This window comes from Ursus maritimus, unplaced genomic scaffold (assembly GCF_017311325.1).
Source record: "Ursus maritimus isolate PB19 unplaced genomic scaffold, ASM1731132v1 scaffold_20, whole genome shotgun sequence".
Classification (NCBI taxonomy): domain Eukaryota; kingdom Metazoa; phylum Chordata; class Mammalia; order Carnivora; family Ursidae; genus Ursus; species Ursus maritimus.
The window spans coordinates 5,730,375-5,750,228 of record NW_024424453.1 but is presented as its reverse complement, the minus strand read 5'-3'; the positions used below and the strand labels follow the sequence as shown (position 1 = coordinate 5,750,228).

General features: G+C 43.7%; 1 protein-coding gene across 1 annotated transcript in view; it reads right to left on the bottom strand.

Annotated features, from left to right (window-relative positions):
* Nucleotides 1-17,748, bottom strand: part of LOC103677367 — a 70,933-nt gene extending 53,185 nt beyond the window's left edge. The window contains exon 1 of the mRNA XM_040636574.1: nucleotides 17,637-17,748. Coding sequence (XP_040492508.1) covers nucleotides 17,637-17,748 — 112 coding nt within the window. The remainder of the gene's footprint in view (nucleotides 1-17,636) is intronic.
* Between the last annotated feature and the right edge of the window lie 2,106 nt (nucleotides 17,749-19,854).

Sequence of the window (19,854 nt, the reverse complement as noted above, 5' to 3'; positions counted from 1 at the left end):
ATACCTTAAGAGTATGAGGATGCAGGACAGATCGGGCCAGGGGTGGTCAGAGGAAGGAGGGGGTTTATAGGAGGGCACTGCATTTGGTAGGTGCAGAGGAAAAAAGGATATCCACAGACCAATTCTCCCACCCCACAGTCTGGTTAGGTTCTAACCAAAACCTTGCACTAAACAGATTTTGACTGTATCTTTTACCTTTCCAGACTTCCAAATTATAAAACATAGTAAACGCAGTTACCTTTCAGTTGTTTTGGTCTGTAGGACTATGTTCAAGTAAGTAATATATGCAGAAGTCATGACATCACAATGACAAGCAGAACATGTTAAACCGTAAGTTCGCAAGGGCAAGGGCAGGGCTTGAGATCCCTGCCCGTCCCAGCCCTGCCTACAGAGGGCTTGCTGGATGCCCAGTGAAGGGCAGTCGCTCACTAAAAATCCAACAAGCCTCCTGGTTTTTACTTTAGCTCCTCCTTTTGAGTGCATCGGGACAAATCATTCAATCAGGACCTTAGGCTTTTTCTGGCATATCAACAAGAACTCCTTGAAAAACTCTGAGGTCAGACCAATCCCCCCCCCCCATGAAAGTTACTACAAAGTTGAAAATTTGTTAAATATAACAGAATCAGTTCGAGGTATGATTACAGTAGAGTAAGATATGGGGAGACTAGAATAAAAATAAATTAGAAAAAGTCCAGGATAGGCTTGCAAAATCCCAGAAAACTTGTACAAATTGGACATGAAAGGCCTTTAATGATTTAAAGAGCTAGTGAATCTATTCATAATGGTAATATGATATAAACACGTCGCAAGACAGTATCAAAGCTTAGAAGAATTTAAGCCCACATCTTAAAGACGTATTTCCTAGTTCAGACATATTTACATCTGTATTGATACTTTCAAACAAGATTCATGAAAAGATATATATGAAGGTAACACTTAAATGACATTTACTTTTGCTTTTGAAATGGAGAGCCCTCCCTCGCCTTTAAGCTATTTGGTTCCCAGTAACATCCTTTCTTTCAAATTCACTCGCTTGGTTTAATTTTTCTAAGTGCCTTTCTCCACTAGCTTTCAAATAAATTATTTACCCCTCTGAAATGTTTTAAACATCAACCCAGCCAAAGCTGATGTAAGTGAACCCAGAGGAATTGACAACACAAAATGAAAGGTGGTTTTTTTTTTTTTTCTTAAATGGGGCTAGAGAAACACAAGGAAAAATTGATAGAATAACCTTAATTCTCCATTTAGCCTTAATTCTCCATTCAGGAGGGGAGATGAGTGCAAGACAAACTGGGGCATGATGACATTTTCCTAGATTTTTCCTCTGCTACCAGGAGTCAAAGTATAGCATATCTGTGCCTGTTTTTTTCCTAAGTTTGCTAACCTACAAAAATTACTTGTCATATAGAAGAGTGTTAGGGTATTTTGTCGAAAAAGGAAATATTGCAACAGCGTACAGTATTTCGTGTGACTGAGTTAGCATATAGGATTTAATTAAAGAAACTTGAAAAAAACAAAAGGCATGAGTTCCACCAGTTTCTATTTTGTGGCAGGTGACCAAGGACACAGAAAAATGAACTGTGATTTTCCTCAGGTTCACGAAGCAAGAATGAAAATTTTCGGACTTTGACTTTTACCTTAAAATAAATGCAGAAACGGGGACAGTTTGGGCCAGAAAGGGGATTATGGACTGGGTGTGTTCCCACCTCGATTTAGAAAAATGCTACTGGAGGATGAACAATAAACCTTTTAAGTCTCTCTCACCGCAGCTGTGCACAAAGGAGCAAGAAAGATGTAGCAAACACAGCAGAGGCTGAGAACGAACGGGCCAGAGCTGCTTCTTAGAAGCAAGTGTGGGCGAAGCAACGGAGTGGGATCTGTCCCCACAAGAATGTTTACATCTTCGTTTAACCAGAGACTCCAGCCAAAGAAACACCTCCGGGGACTAGGAATCAGGATTCTTTTTAATGCTTCAGCTTGTGATGAACTGCTAAAGAAATAAAGTAAATACAGGAAGAGAGAACCCACCTTCTTTTCCTGCCCTCCGACCGCAGATCCCTGGTTTCAGGGTGAGAAGTGACCTTGGAATTCACAGAGTCCATCTCTTCCACCTTATTTCATCATTGAGAAAACTGAGGCCCACAGGAAGTTTTTTCCAATCTTCTCATCTCCCGCCAATACCCCGGCGTGGTCACTCGCTAAGCCCCCTCTGCTTGTTACAGCTCCAACACCGGTCTGGAACCCTCTTAGAACTTAGATTCTGGTCAGCAGAGTCCTTAGATGAATTAACAAACCACCAACAAGCCACTTACTCCCTTTCACACACACACACACACACACACACACACACGCACACACGCACATGCAAGCTCAAAAACCCGCTCACAAAGGACAAGAGCAAGAACGAATCCCTCACCTAGATAGCAGAGTGACTACAGGCTGCATCAACACAATGGAGTTACTGTGACAGCACAGGACTGGAGACTGCTGCTGTACAGAATGGGAGACTAAAGTAATACCCAGGAGGAAAAGGCAGTTAAAAAATTCTCTTTATTTGCAGTGGAGAAACCTGACATACATCAATGTGATAAGTCCTGTCGCTAGGGCGTACTGTTGATATGATGTGATGAAAATGGCACTCTGCCTCCGTGGCCTTTTCCCAAAAACGCGTAACCCCAGTCTAATCATAAGAAAAAGATCAGACAAATCCTAAGTATCTACAAGTACTTGACCGGCCCTCCTCAGAACCGTCAAGGCCATCAAAACCAAGGAAAGTCAGGACGCTGATACAGCCAAGAGGCGTCTAAGGAGTCGTGACTAACTGGCATCCTGGACGGGATCATGGGACAGGAAAAAGACATGAGGTAAAAACTAAGGAAATCTGAATGAAGTATGGACTTTGGTTAATAATAACGTATCAATATTGGTTTGTTGTTTGTAACAAATGTAGCACACTAACATAAGACGTTCGTAATAGGGGGACCTGAGTGCAGAGTATATGAGAACTCTACATTATCTTTCTGATTGCTTTGTAAATCTAAAACAGTTCTGAGACAAAATGTTTATTTAAAAAATTCTCTTTGGGGCACCTGGGTGGCTCAGTCGTTAAGCGTCTGCCTTCAACTCAGGTCATGATCCCAGGGTCCTGGGATCAAGCCCCGCATCAGGCTCCTTGCTCTGCAGGAAGCCTGCTTCTCCCTCTCCCACTCCCCCTGCTTGTCTTCTTTCTCTCGCTGTCTCTCTGTCAAATAAATAGATAAAATCTTAAATATATCTATATCTTTTTAAAAAAATTCTATTCATATAGTACATACACTGGTGCTTCTGAAGTCAGAAAGATCAGCTTACAGTCTAGTTTCTGCTTCTTAACTTATCACCCTGGACGACTCTTGCCTTCTTTTTCCTTCCTTGTCTCTAATGATTGTAGAAACTGAAGGGGATCCAGATACTTCATCCTGAAATAAGCCACTTTGGCATAAGGATTATTTTTATTGTTTTAAGCTAAAGGCAACTGAGAAACAGCAGACATAGGAAGAGCTCTCTGCCCTCCCCCCTCCTCTGCCTAAAAGCGGGGCATAAATTCTCCTTCACAGAAGTGACATAAATTTCCATTTGTAAAGCTGTTTCTCTCTCCCATACCAGGAAGAGAAACAGCTTAATCATTGCAGAGGGCGCCTGGAGTTGGAGTCAGCACAGCAAATCTTACTAAACAACCCTTGTCCACCACACAGTTCCCAGGCAACTTCCCACACTTGACTGTCCTTCAGAGCCCCAACACCATTTTCCTTTATCTAATCACTTCTCCACAATTTATTATTCTTTGTTAAAATAATAGATAAGCCCCCAAATCTAACCACTTCTTTGGGTTTTCACATCCTTCCTGTGAAGCCCCCATGCATATAACCATATTAATAAAATCTGTCTGCCTTTTCTGCTGTTAACCTGTCTTTTGTCAGTTTAAATCACAGGCCCTCATTCCAGAACATGAGGATAGAGGAACAGTTTTTGTTCCCCCCAAATCAAGTGAGATGAGTGAACTATATGTGGGATTGTAACTAAGAACGCTGGAAGCTTCAAATTATTTCCTATTTGTACGACTGGTAAGTACCTTCTTTAGAATTCAATTTCCTCATCTTTTAAAAACATTTATTGAAATTCGATTTCATTAACATATATTATATTATTAGTTCCAGAGATAGAATTCAATTTCCCCATCTTTAATCTAGAGGTGATCACAGTACCTTTATCTCAAAGAGATGTTGTTAACAATAGATGAGATGATGCTGATGGAAAATGCCCAACTCAGTCCAGGACATGTGAGCCGTTATTATACACAGTCAGTCCCTGCTGCACAGTTGACCCTCAGTCAGAGCTCATTCCTTTTGCTTGGCTCTCTGGTAGAGGCACAGCAGGGGCAATTTCTGGCCCCCAGCTTTGTTAGTTTAAAAAACACATTTTATCCATCCAGTTGGGTGTGACTGGGTCCAGGGAAACTGAGTCATCTTAACCAAACTTTCAAGAGATTAGCTCACAAACCAGCAGGCTAATGTATTGAGTTTCCTGGGAAATATAACAGTCAAAGAGACTGCGTCTGGCTGTGAAGCTGGTTCCTCCCAGTTGGAACATCCTTTGAGGCTCATTTCAGGTTCAAAAGCCTGCTCAAGAAGGACTGGGATGGGATGCGAAGAAGGCTATGGTCTCAGTGGAATATATAGCCAGCTCTTGGGAATTTATGTTCCTAGTCACTGTTATGAGCTGAATTGTGTCCCCTCAAAACTCACATGTTGAAATCCTACCCCTCAGTACCTCAGAGTGTGACTATATTTGGAGGTGAGGCCTATAAAGAGGTAAGTAATGTAAAAGGAAGTCATTAGGGTGGGCTGCCTTCCAATATGACTGGTGTCCATATAAAACGAGCACAGAGGGAAGACCACATGAGGACACAGGGAGAAGGAGGCCATCTGCAAGCCAAGGAAGAAGAAACCAAAAACTGCTGATACCTTGGTCTTACACTTCTTCTAGCTTCCAGAACTAGGGAAAAATTAATTTCTGTTGTGTAAGCCACCCAGCCCGTGGTACTTTGTGATGGCAGTTCTCACAAACGAGTACCCCCCATTGCAGAGAAACGTTTAGATGGTGTGGCACAAATTCTACCTCCTACCCAATTCCCTTTTCCAGCTCTCCTTCTCAGACTGTAAGTACAGCCTCTCCTGGGACACGTTACCATTCATATGTACAAACAACCTTGTGTCTAGACTTACTTGTATAGATATTTATTTGTCTAAATAAACTTATAGACATATGTACAAGCAGAAAATCAGAATCCCTTGTTGAAATGAAGAAAATACTCCAGTATGGAGCTTGCCAAAGTAGATTTGTCTACAAAAAATGATTCCAGGGGCGCCTGGGTGGCTCAGTCACTTAAGCGTCTACCTTCAGCTCAGGTCATGATCCCAGGGTCCTGGGATCAAGTCATGCTTCCGGCTCCCTGCTCAGCGGGAAATCTGCTTCTCCCTCTCCCTCTGCTCCTCCCCCTGCTCGTGCCTTCTCTCTCTCTCTCTCAAATAAATAAATAAATAAAATCTTTATAAAAAAATGATTCCATAGTAAAACAGATTTGGAAAATACTAAATTCCATAGCTTCTCTTCAAAGTCCACAATGTAGATCAATACATTAAAGGTTTTGAGAAACCCTACAATCATGAATGTGTTTCAACATTATTTAATCCAGTACTTGTAGAATTTATTTGGCCATGAAACTCTTTCTTCTAAGTTTCTATTTTCAGTTCACTTTGAGAAACGTTGCTCTGGTCCAATGCGTCCCACTAACCCACCATCATTTAAATGTGTTATTTCCACAGGAGTCGGTTAGTGTCATTCTTCTTATTCCCACAGTTTTCGTTTTTCAGAGGGCAACATTTCTTGGCTATCTTCCCAGATTCCCAAACTTTGCTCACACAGTACAGAAAAATAAAATTCTCCTTGCAAAGCAAGGTAAAGAGGAAACAAATCATTTGAGCTAATGTCATTATCTTGTTGCATCGATTAGCTCTGGAAGTTTTGCCAGGAACCTAGAGAATATGAGAAGACAAGAGAAGACAAGAAGCTCCCATTTAGGGCACCCAGCTGGCTTGCACGGTGGAGTGTGTGACTCTTGCTCTCAGGGTGGTAAGTTTGAGCCCCATGTTGGGTGTAGAGATTACTTAAAAATAAAATCTTAAAAAAAAAGAAAAGAAAAAGAAGCTCCCACATGATGAAATGTACTTTTTTTTTTAAGATTTTATTTATTTATTTGACAGAGAGCGAGAGCACAAGCAATGGGAGCAGCAGGCAGAGGGAGAGGGAGAAGCAGGCTCCCCTCAGAGCAGGGGGAACCTGATGTGGGACTTAATCCCAGGACCCCGGGATCATGACCTGAGCTGAGCTGAAGGCAGACACGTAACCAACTGAGCCACCCAGGCACCCAAATTGTACTTTTTAAAGGGTCATCTTCTCTGAGGCTTTCTGAGGATCTCTAATTACAGCTGATATTTTTAAGAGCCAGATAAATAGGATAACTTCCTGGGAAAGTGTTACCTATGTGATGCTGAAGGGGACTTTCTGGAAACTAAAACTTATCCTATCTCTGCTGGACATCTTCAATCTGAGTTTTAGATTGATGAGAGAAAAGTTAGCTCAGTGAGTTAAAAGCCATTGCTATTTATAACTGATCTTTATCTTGGTCCTTGGCCAGCTGACCAATAAAGTAATTATTCCGTTTTTGGTCTGTTCTTCACCTTCATCTCTCTTAAGACCCTGATTGCCATTTTGAATTCTGCACAGAGGAAGACAGCAGCTTCTGGAAAAACATATGACCCACTCGAGAGTGAATAATGAACGATTTATTTTCTAAAATGAGTGAGCTAGGATGTAACTTACAAACCTGCTGAATTCCTCGGTGGAATTACAAATAGAATTAGAGAAGGTGCCCAGAATATTAGAATTGAAAGAGAAAATGATGGATGTTGCATCCCATACAACATCCACCCCCCTCCCATTTCTCTGTTAATAGAAGAGGAGACTTGGGACGGGACTGCAAGGGAGGGTGTGTGGTACCCAGCAAATGCAGGTACGGTCGTGGAGAGCTGGCTTCCAGTTGAGCGTGGCTCCTTGCCAGCTGGGGAACCTAAGCCATCAGTCAACCCCTCTGCGGAACCTGCAGTCATTGCCTCTGTGTCCTCCTTCATGGGTAGTCACACGGAGGAAAGTAAGGTCAGGTGCGTTTGTAACTGGCTGACTTCTACGTGAGAGGTTGCAAACTGATGGCCTGTCATTTTCCTGATGTGTTTTCCTGGAATTTATTATAGCCTCAGCTCTTAACTTAGGCGGCTGTTACTTGAAAATCTTGCCATTTATGACCACATGGATGGACCTAGAGGGTATAATGTTAAGTGAAATAAGTCAGACAGAGAAAGGCAAATATCATATGATGTCACTCATGTGTGGAATCCAAAACACAAGACAAACGAAGCCAAACAGAAACAGACTCATAATACAAGGAACAAACGGGAGGTTTGACAGAGGAGAGGGAGGTGGGAAGATGGGTGAGTAGGGGAAGGGGACTGAGGCACAAACTTGCAGTTATAAAATAAATAAGTCACAGGGGTGAAAAGTACAGCAGAGGGAATACAGTCAATAATATTGTAATAACTTTTTATGACGAATGGTAACAACACTCATGGTGGGGAGCATTTCCTAATGTGTATAAATGTCAAATCACTATGTTGTACACCTAGAACTAATATAATGTGTGTCACCCATACTTCAATTAAAAATAAATTGATTTTCCATCAGATTTTTAGATACTTTGTACAAATAAATTTATTTGTAGAAATGCAAACAGGCAGATAATCAGAATCCCTTGTTGAAATTAAGAAAACAAGGTCTTTCAACATTGGGCCCGCATTCCCATACACACAGAGCTCAGGAGCATTCCCCTGTTTTCGTGGGGTACCTGCTCTCCAGGTTACATCAGTGCCCATCCTACCCATTTGTTAATGAGACTTGTGTGGTACAGAGAGGCTTTGGATTTCTTAACGTCTGTAAGAGAGTGAGTGCAATATTGGGAGTCAGGATATCTGCACTCCAACTTCTTCCTGGACATAACGTATCATTTCTTTACACTGAGGTTTGTGCTTTGATTTAATTACAAATCCATAATCACTGACAACATTGAACTTTACCTGATCCCTATTCTTCTGGAAAGCAGAGAGGATTAATCCTCCCCACCTTTTGTTTCCTGAAATCCTCCACCCTTCTGCGTTACTGGAAAGGACTCCTGTAGAAAACTACCCCTTCCCCTTAGGTGAGCTGTGCAAACACTTCCTTGTTTACCCATGAGAGAGCCAGACACAGTCCCTTCAAATTCCTATTCTTCGTCTTGTTAAAAAACAAAATTCAACTGAGTAAATTTGAAGATCTGTTTGGCTTTATTCAACAATTCATGAATTGGGCAACATCCCATCTAACAAATAGAAAATTGCTCCCAAGAGCTGTGCAAATTGGGAGATTTTTATAGGCAGAAGGGGTTGGGTCAAGGATGTTACTAGCAAAGCATGGATTGTTTCAGGCAAGGTCACCTTCCTCTGGGGGATGGCAGGGGTCTATCAGGCAGATTTCCTCCCTAGTGCTGACCAGGAAATTCCAGACAGACTGGTTAAGATTATATTCCTGGAAAAGGCTGAAACTGCGGTTAGGTTAGGTATGAAGTCTCGGTTTGGTGATGTGGTCTTACTCAAGTGACTCCATTTCGGGCCTGTTGTCTCTTTAATAGTCTCAGAAATGGTTGGATGAATTGATCCCTCCCCAACGGGGGAAGAAGAATTACCTCTGCCTTCAAGATCCTTCGAGGTGGACTAAGAATCAAATTGACATGAGACAGGTTGACATGGAAATTCCAGAGACACTCAGGAAAAATGAGTACACATGTCATTCTGAACTAAGGAGAAGGGGGCAGGGCTCTGGGACTTCAAAGGGAAGGAATGCAACTCACAGGAAAATGAAAAAGAGTAAATGTTTGGTAAACAAGTGTCTGCTGGGCCACTCAGAAGCCATGGGACATAGAGGACTTTAATCACACAGGCCTTGCTGCGTTCCTCCCTGTCTCCCATACCTAGTTCATGTCCTAGTGTAGTTATCTATGGTGACAGTTCTGTCCCTGGAGTAGGTTCTCTATCCAAATGCTTCAAAGCAATTGTGGGGGAGCAAAAAGTTTCTTCCTGAGTCTTTTGAGCCTTGACTGGGTTCAGTTTAGCGTAATCTGCATGCCAAAGTGGGCTATCTTAAGGCAGCTTGCTCTTGGCCCCTACACCACCACCCCTCCAAAAACCCCAACTAACTAGACACAGATATAATTTTTTTTTTTGACCGGCTCACTGACTGGGGCTTCCCCTGAGGATAGAAGCAACTCCAACTGTAAAATCACCCCACCTATAATTTGCCGACTCCTCCCTATAAAAGTCTTAGGGGAAACCACTCTGCAGAGGCACTCTGATCTGGACATCTAGAAGGCTCTTTCTATTGCAGCAGTCTGACCAAAATCCATTTCCTTACCTTACTTGTTCAAGTTTATTTGCTTTTGACACCCTGGTTCCTGAAAACTGTATAGGACCTTTGCACAGAGCAAGAATCCTACTGAGCATTTCAGACATCACTGAATCACAGTGTTGGACAGTGGTTGAGTGTTCTCCTAGCTTACGAGCTGTTGGAGAAAGGGAAACTCTAAGGAGGTAGGAAGGGAGAGCAGGACAAATCTGGAGATATTTTGAAGAGAAGAGTGGAAGGTGTGTCTTTGTGATGGGCAGAAAATTCTCTAAAAGTCATTTCCATTCACTCAAGACAATTCTATAAGCTAAGACTTACCATCTCCATTTCATCTCACTCCTCCCACCCTCTGAAAAATCTCTAGTTTCCTCTCTATGCTGTGTCCTTCATGCCATCTCCAGTTACCCAATCAAAATCCAGCCCTAATCACTGCACTGATCTAATCAAAAGACTGTGGCTATTCTCCATTGCCTTTGGGGTCAAGACCACAGGGTGGCACAGAAGATGCTTCACAACTTGATCCTATCCAGTCTGTCCCGTAGCATCCCTCCACCCATCCTCAAGTCACACCCTTCCCGAATACAGCAAAATGAATGAAGCATCCAACTTAACAGCGAGGGCTCCAGAGGAGGCCTGAGCTCTACGCCCCATATTGGAACTCTGGCAGACCTCCAGGAGCTCTGTTTACTGAGAAACAAGTAACCCTGAGAGAAACAGGAGAAAAACAATGTTGGAGCTCTTGTTAATCCCAGGAACCAGGCATTGAGGCTGTCCCACTGTGGACGGTGCACGGAATCTGCTGGCTATTAAGGGAGAGAGACCCTGCAAGGATTGTGGAAAGAGTGTCCTGCTTCCTAGGAAACCCGGCATAAGCCAAAGGACAGCCTCCGGTTCTCTGATTCTAACCTCTCCATGTCTTTGAGCTATTTTACAACCTTTTCAGTTGTAAGTAGTTGATAGTAATGTAAAATGTTCTCATGAACATGCAAATTTTGTCCTGATAGAGGTCCAGTTGATTTCCCTAGCTCCTGTGGAAAAACCAGTTTGCTTCCATTTACATATTAATTTCAATATTTCTGATCTATAAATACATCTGTTCTTAGAATTATAATGCCTGCCTGGCTCCTTCATTGATATATGAGTAGTTAAACCTTTAACATATACATACAGTCGATCCTTGAACAACACGGGCGTTAGGGACACAGAGTCAAAAATGGACGTGTAACTTTTGACTGCCTCCAAAACTTTACTGTTGACCAGGAGCCTAATGATAACAATTGATTAACACATATTTTGTGTGTTATACGTATGATCTACATTATTCTTACAATAAAGTAAGTAGAGAAAAGAAAGTGTTATTAAGAAAATCATAAGGAAGAGAAAATACATTTGAAGTACAGTACTCCACTGTGACAAAATCTCTGTGTAAGTGGACCCATGCAGTTTAAACCAATGTTGTTCAAAAGTGAACTGTGTGTGTGTGTGTGTGTGTGTGTGTGTGTGATGGTTTTAATTTTAGTTATCCTTTTTTTTTTTTTTTTAAAGATTTTATTTATTTATGTGACAGAGAGACAGCCAGCGAGAGAGGGAACACAGCAGGGGGAGTGGGAGAGGAAGAAGCAGGCTCCCAGCGGAGGAGCCTGATGTGGGACTCGATCCCGGAATGCCAGGATCACGCCCTGAGCTGAAGGCAGACGCTTTAACGACTGCGCTACCCAGGCGCCCCTAATTTTAGTTATCTTTTAATAGAGGGTTAGATGCTCTCTGGTCCTACCCCAAATTCTAAATCTACCCAGAGACAAGTTGTCTCAGCATCTGAGGCAGTCACAAGAGATGGAGGGTTGATGTCACTATGCTGGGACTGAAAAAATGAGTCGTGAAACATCATGGAAGACGACCTTCCCCTCAGGAGCAGCTCCAGCAGCTCAGCAGACCCCAGCACCAACAGGTGGAGGATCCGTGCCCAGGTCAGTGAGCAGGGGGGCGGCAACGGCGGTCAGCTTCTGTGCCACACCGGTGGTGGGTTAAGGAGAGCTGTGTCTAAGCACGCTGACAGACATCACACCCAGCCGTGGACAGAAGGCAAGCCTGGAGGCTTGAGGAATGGATGAGCCTGGGAGCCCAGGGGGCCTCAAACCTGCAGGGTTTTCTAGTCGTCATTGTTAAACGTTCCCCACATTCTTTGAATTTCCTCCTTAAGGCAGACATGGGACTGGGGAGGAAAGAAAGGATTAGGTTACTTTGGTGCTGTATTCAAGGTTTTCTTGTGATCCTGATGTGGGAAACAAAGGCAGAAGAAAAACTATTTAATTTCCTTACTACCTACCGCCCATTGACAAGTCCTTGAAACAGGCAGAGTCACTTTCCTCTAGGGACCCACCTGCCTCGTTGTTAATACTTTGCTAAGGGCAAAAGGCAATCTTAGCCGGACCCCCAGGATTAGGCTAAAGTAAGTCTACTTTAACATATAAACATTGCTTTAGAAATTTCCTTTATCTCTAAACCCCCCAATATATGTGTTGGCAATCATCCCCCGAGCATATGGCCCACTGATACACACCTGAAGGGTCTCAGGACTCAGGTTTTATTAGACAGTAATTAATGACCTTTTCTTAACAATAGCTAGCCCCCTCAAGGTCTTGGAAACCATGCTTCCAAAATTCCCTAGAGACTTAGGCTATCCCTAGCAGCCTCCCAGCTTGAGAGTATATAACGGGCCACTCCTTCTGCCCACGGGTCCAGTCCCTGTGCTTTATTAAGACCACCTTTTTGCACCAAAGATGTCTCAAGAATTCTTTCTTGGCAGTCAGCTTCAACCCTAACGTCTTTCCTACATCAGTTTTAGGACTCATTATTAAAGAATCCAGGATACCAGGTTATGTAGGAAAGCAAATATCTTATGATATAGAATATATGCTCTTGAGATGCCCATCTGTTGAGCTCACCCCTTACTCAAACAACCCTCCCCAAGCACACTAGTATCCATACCAGTTATCAATCAAAGGCTGTGGTCAGTCTCTCATCTGCTGGCAGGGACTGTCAACGTATCTGCCATTTTCAGATGACATCTGTAACTATGAAAGACTACGATGCGATCAATTTCAAAATGAAATCGCAAGTCTTCTGAAAGATGTGGGTGTGTGAAACGATGAGTCTGACCCTGGAGAAGTGTTTGAATCATGTGCAAAGCCATGGCAGGCAGGAAGAGATAGTTAATAACAGAGAGGGGAAAAAAAACTGACCAAATTTGGCAGACACTGTAGGTGACTCATTCAACATCTCCCACCCCCTTCTTTTCCTGCCTGTCTCTACTTTAGAAGCTGGAAAAGCTGAAATAACCTTTCTCCCTGTCTTTCCTGCAGCCAGTGAGAACTGGACTGCCCAAGGTCAAATGTGGCTTCACCTCTTCCTAACTACATGATCCTGAGCAAGTCATTTCGCTCTCTTTCCCTCAGTTTGCTCATCTGTAAAATGCATCTGCCTTTTCAGAATTGTTCTGAGGATTAAATGAATTAATATATGCAAGGCCCTAAGAGTTCCTGGTGAAGAAAACAAAAATGCTAACTCAGGGGTACCTGGCTCTTGTTAGAGGATGCAACTCTTGGTCTTGGGGTCATGAGTTCAAGCCCCATGGGGGCCATAGAGCCTACTTAAAAAAAAAAAAAAAAGCAACACTAACTCAAAAAGATATCTGCACCCCCCTGTTTGCTGCACTATTATTTACAATGGCCAAGATATGGGAGCAACCTAAGTGTCCACTGATGGATGAATGGATAAAAAAGAGGTGATATATATATGCATGTGACACATACACAGAATGGAATACTACTCAGCCATAAAAAAAGAGAATGAAATCTTGCCATTTTCAACACAAGTGGATGGACTTGACGGTATTATGCTAAGTGAAATAAGTTAGACAGAGAAAGACAAACACTATATGATCTTACTTTTAAGCGGAATTTACAACAACAAAGACACCAAGCAGATAGATATGGGGAATGGACTGATGGTTGCTAGAGGTGGGAGGTGGACAACATGGGTGAAGGGAGCCAAAAATTACAAACTTCGAGTCATAACATAAATAAGTCATGGGGATGTAATGTACAGCATGGTGACTGTAGTTAATAATACTATGTTGTGGGGCGCCTGGGTGGCACAGCGGTTGGGCGTCTGCCTTCGGCTCAGGGCGTGATCCCGGCGTTATGGGATCGAGCCCCACATCAGGCTCTTCCGCTATGAGCCTGCTTCTTCCTCTCCCACTCCCCCTGCTTGTGTTCCCTCTCTCGCTGGCTGTCTCTACCTCTGTCAAATAAATAAATAAAATCCTTAAAAAAAAATAATACTATGTTGTATATTTGAAAGTTGCTAAGAGAAAAAAAAATTTTTTTTTAAAGATTTTATTTATTTATTCGACAGAGATAGAGACAGCCAGCGAGAGAGGGAACACAAGCAGAGGGAGTGGGAGAGGAAGAGGCAGGCTCATAGCAGAGGAGCCTGATGTGGGGCTCGATCCCCTAACGCCGGGATCACGCCCTGAGCCGAAGGCAGACGCTTAACCACTGTGCCACCCAGGCGCCCCAAGAGAAAAAAATTTTTAATTCTTGTTATAAGAAAAAAAATCTGCAACTGTATGTGATGATGGATATTAACTAGACTTACCACGGTGATCATTTCTCAATATACATATTAAATCATGATGTTGTACACCTGAAAATGGTGTTTGTGCAATTATACCTTAATTAAAAACAAACAAAAAAGAATAGTTCCTGGCAAATAGCAAGTGCTCAGTAAGTGTGAACAGGAGTCTCGCTGACCTAGAAGGAGGGTCACATGCATGTACACCTCTTGGTGTGGAGGTGAGGAGACACGATTAACAGTCCCAAAGACTGCATATTTTGGAGGAGGTGTGGTTTGCCGAAACAAATTCTGGATGCTGGGCTGGCTAGCACACTAGAGGTCCGCCAGCTCTGCTGAATCACTAGCAGCTCAGGGCGATTGTCCGAAGTCATGCACTCCCCAGCGGCTCAAGGAGAAGGTATATAACCCCCGGACTGTTGAATTCCAGACTCATCACCACTGCAGCCTCGGAAGGCTAGTCCAGAGCCAAACAAGTTTGGAAAGTTCTTTTCTTCCTCTCCTGATATTCCTTTTACCTTTTCCAATGCTTAATTTTCTCAGCGCTGTATTTATTCACACAAAATTGTGATAAACACTCCTCTCCCATCTGTAATGTTAATCTGGAGCTATCTGGAAGGCATAATCTTGCCAACACTTGGTTGGGTATACATCATCATTAGCAGAACAATTCCGCCCCCCTTCAGCCACATTTGTCAAGTTCCTACTGTTTTCTTGGCTGGAATTTTTCTCCCTCAGTAATTCTTCTTGGTAAGCCCCTCAGTTTCTTCCATCTTGCTGACTGTGTTTCCTTCATATTCCCTCAGTTTTCCTGCCCCCTACCCCAGATTCTTTAGGGACTCAGGCTGGCTTTTGCTCACCAAAGGGCAGTCTGGCTGAATGCGCGTATCCCATTCCTTGGCTACTCTCGATCCCTTGGCCGTGAGCTTCCCCTAGAGCACGGTGATGAGTAATCGCACCCAAATCTCTAGCAAAAGCAGTGCCAAGAACTAACAGGAGGCCCTCTGAGCATAAAATTACAATTTCAAGCTGAGGAAATGTTTCTCTAATCATTTCCTGCCTTTCTCAATTCCTTCCATCCCATCTATAATCATCCTCCCTAAAGATAAAAATAAAATAAAATAAAATCTGGTTATAGAATTTCTGAACTTTAAACAGATCTATTGAAACACAGGTTGTAAAGCTTCCATTTTGTACAAATTCTCATTTTGAAGAGAATAGATATGCAATCCATCTGTGAAATTCATAAAGCAGAACATTATTTCATTAATAGGCAGACTAATTCAATGTAGACATATGAAAAGGACCATGAGGAATAGTATCCAGCAAAATATATGGAGCATGAAATAGTGAAATCGTATTAGCAGCACTCTAAAGTTGAGTCTCTAAAAGCAGCATAAACAGGAAAGGCATGCTGGCGATTTAGGGAAGGGATTTCTCTGTTGTCATTTTTGTGGTCAGTGATACTATGACATTACTGTTCAAAGCATAATTTCTAACTTAAAATATTATGGACAAGGAAACAATTCACAAAAGAAGATATACCAAAGGCTTAAGCGCGTGGAAAAAATGTTCAACATCATACTCGTCGGGGCAATGCAAATAAAAACCACAATGAGATAAACTAGAATGACTAAAATTAAGAAGACTGACAATCCAAAGTATTGCCAAAAATGTAGAACAACTGGAACTCTAGTTTTCCTCTCTGGTGGAGATGAAAAATGGTACAGCTATTTTGGAATACAGTTTGGCAGTTTCGTAAGAAACATACTCTCACCTTGTAACCCATAATCCCAGAGCTGGGATTATGAACCAGACATTTTGATTCCTAGATATTCAACTCCTAGATATTTATGAAGCGAAATGAAATCAAATGTCCACACAAGGATTTATGCACAAATGTTCTTAGCAGTTTTATTCATAATAGCCACTCATTGTAAAGAACCCAGACGCCCACCAGCAGGTGAATGGATAAAATACGATATACACACACAAGGGACCAGCAAAAAAGGGACAAGCTACTGATACACGTAACAAGGATAAATCTCAAAATCATCATGTGGAATGAAAGAAGCCAGACACAAAAGAGTATATGCCATATAATTCCACATGTATAAAATTCTAAACAATGCAAACTTATCTCTAGTGGCAGAGTGAAGATGCCCATCGCCCACACTCTCGAACCGTTCCCTCTCTGCCGCCCCTCTCCCCCAGACAGCCGAATAAACCCACATCTGTAGCTGCCATCGGGCACATGTCATCGCTAAGCACTTCACATTATCTCATTTCATTTATTACAACAACTACATAAGGCAGGTAGTGTTGAGATCCCCGTTACATAGAAGAGAAAACTAGGCCTCAAAGGATTTGTGCGATGAACCCAAGCTACGTTGCTAGTTATTAGCAGAGCTGGGATTATGAACCAGACATTTTGACTCCAGAGCCATTTTTAACCACCTACTCCTTGACATGGAAATCCATTGTTCAGTTAAAATGACCCTCATGTTTGCTAACTATCATTAAGGCACCACCTGGGGTTAAGCCTTCCCACCGTAAACCCAACTCTGGAGCTCTGGGCATCGCTGGTGCTTTGCACCCTCGGGAGGGAGGGGAACTGGTCAGAGGTAGGGAGGCCCACGTTTCCACAGAGGTTTCCCGGCTGCCCACACAGGAGGTGCGGCATGGCCCACACCTTCCTGAATAAAGCCAGACCCAAGAAGGAACTGATCACCCCAGTGACACCCCAGAAGAAAGCACTTCAGGTTTAAAGTCTTCTCTGGGAGCATGTCTCTCACTCTTTGTGTAGAAGCCATAGCCATTTTGCCATGAACCTCTGTTTAAGAGACATTGTCGGATACTCTTACAGAGTCCAGCTTCAGGCCAAATTCCATGTGTGATTTTTTGTGCCCACATAGGCAGGCTACGTGGGGGAAGCCACCCTCCCTGGCCAGCCTTGCTCTTGCACCCCCGCGTTCCTAGCACAGGTGCCTCCATTTGGATGTCTCCTTATCAAAGAATTGGAGAACTGTAAAGGTACTTTTCCCCACTCTGACTCAGGACTCAGTACTTTTCCACTCCTAACTCTTCCCTCCTTATACCAGGCCCTTGGGTCCACAAAACTGCCCAGACCTTTGGTCTGGGGCTCCCTCAGCAGTGAGACGGCCCCTCCCACACTCCACATCTGCACGATCCACCTGCCTCTCGACTGATGCACTGTTCCATGGGGAAAATGGATCACTAGGAAGTTGGTGCATTCTATGGTTTATACTCTTCTTATACTATTGCAGTTAGTGACTTGACTATTTACTTTCATTTTACTTTAATGGGCTACTCCCACACCCTCTCTCAAGCTTAGCTGAGCTGCTGCAACTCTAGTCTCTAAAAACCCTGCCCCAAAGACACATTGGCCTGTGACCTACCTTTCTTCTGATCAGTCGTCTTACCTATGCCCAGTTCTTCTGTGTTTCCGTCTTTATTATAAGGCTTTGCGTGCATCTTCCTTTTTAATTCCTGCCTCTCGGAGCCGTACATGCGGCTAACTCAACGCCCAGATAGTGTCGACGCACAGCTTTCAGACCCAACATTCACGTGAATAACTCTCCGTGGGTGGTGACAGGCATCCCTCCACCTCACCTGGAGGAATCGTGTTGGCAGTGACCTCCCCCTGGGGCAGCAAGTAGTGAGGTCACCCACTGCAGCAGGTGGTGATGACTGGAGGTGTGTCCCGCGGTGGCCCCTGCCTGAGCTCGGGTGTAGCCTAGATGCTGGGGAGAGGGAGGCTCTGCGAGCTTCCAGTCTGATCGGGCATATGTGAGACCACTAAGTAGAGGCAGTCGCAAGCCACTCGAGTCTCTGAACGTCACTGCAGAGTCACCGTCCACTTCTCTGACAAGACGAAGGTCCTCAGAGTCAAGAACACTGGGTATTTTACCTTTGCATCCCCCGTGCCAGGTGTAACTCAGTGGGTGCTGACTACATGAAACAAGCCACAAGCATATGTTACTTCTGGAATGTTGTTGGATAGCAACTTATTTTTGCTTATCACTGTTGCTCTACGTTTATCTAGTGGCACTAGTTCTCCCCTCGCCCCTGTGATAAAAAGTCAGGCAGGTCCTATGATTTCTCTGTTCACTTCTTAAGTCACAAACCCAGTCTTGAATTCAGTATTTACTACGTCTAGGCCCAAATTAAGATTAAAACTCCAACTGTGGCTTATAGTTGAGCTGTTCCCCTTGGGTATGTGGTGCCGAGGGCCAGCTGCGGACGGGAAGACTCGGTTTGGACAAGAAGCTGTTTTCTCTCTTGTTTCCTCTCCTGCTCCTACTCTGCTGATTTCTGCCTCCTTCACTTCACCTGCTGCATTTTCTGATGTCTCTAGTGTCTGAGGGTTACAGGAAAGTTCTGAACTGACTGGTTCTGTCATCTGCGGGCCCCAAGCTTTCTGAGTTTGACAGATTTTTAAAGTAGATGCTCTTTCCCGTAGATATTTTGTAGGTTCTTTGGAGAGCTCTGCTCCCCTTCAAAAGAAAACAGAGATTATCCAATCTGCAGCTATGTTGCCCTGGGTGAATTCCATTTTATTCCACTGGTACCTGATTTAGGATTCCAGCCCCTAGGAATCCAGCCAGACCTTTACGTCCTATCAGCTCTGTTTGCCCCTGCATGGATCTCTGGGGTAGAATCTAAGATAAGCCTAGCCAGCTCTCCCTTGTGTTATGACCTACATTTGGTGCATAGGAAACATGCGCTCTTAACCTGACGAAGTCTGCAAGTGATGTCTGGTCCCAACCTAACACCCCTCCTTTGCTCACCACCAGAGCTGTTGGCCATCCCACTCTTCAACACTGAGGTTCACTTCTCAGGTCAGAGGTGAGCCCGGATCACCGTGACCCAACTGTTGAGACCCGCATCAGGCTCTCCCTGGGCCCTTTGCATTGGGTTTGAGGGGAGGGCATTCCTTGTGCATTGGCTAGGATCAGACTCCCAGTGAACCCATAAATTTTTTTGCAAAAATCTACTTCCCCATATCTCTCTTGTCTTTACTCCCTTCAATCCTTTACCTGTCCTTGACGTGGGTGAAGAGTTCAAGAGTTGTCACACTTTTCTGCTAAATCCTTTGGAAGCTTGCGCATTGGAATATGGTATCTCTGGTACCTCTGGTGCCTCAGCAGTTACACATTCATCTGAAGGAACTGAAGCATAAATGCTATTACGCTCAACATAAAATTAATTTGCCTGCTCAGTGAGGAGAAAAGTGGTTGAAGAGCTGTCATGGCTCAATGCCCCCAGATGACTCATATGTGTGCCCTGACAGTTTCAGGGGTGCAGAAGGGGCCCCACAAACATGCAGGCAAGCTTTTTGTAGATGGAAAATCAGAAGAGTTTCCTCCTAGGGGAGTGTCTAATGGCCATGGCTCAATGAGAACAGCTAGAAGGAAGTGATGAGCCGCACCCTACAGCCCTCCACGGCCACAGCCACAGAGAACTTGGTGTCTGCTGACAGTATTTTCCCACAGCCCCTGTGGGAATGGTAGTAATTAATACCCATATTGAATGGAACTGAAAAGTCCAAAATAAACTTCCCTCAGGAGGTCAGGGGGCTGAGGGAGGCGGTAGGCAGCTGGGGCTGGCTTTAAG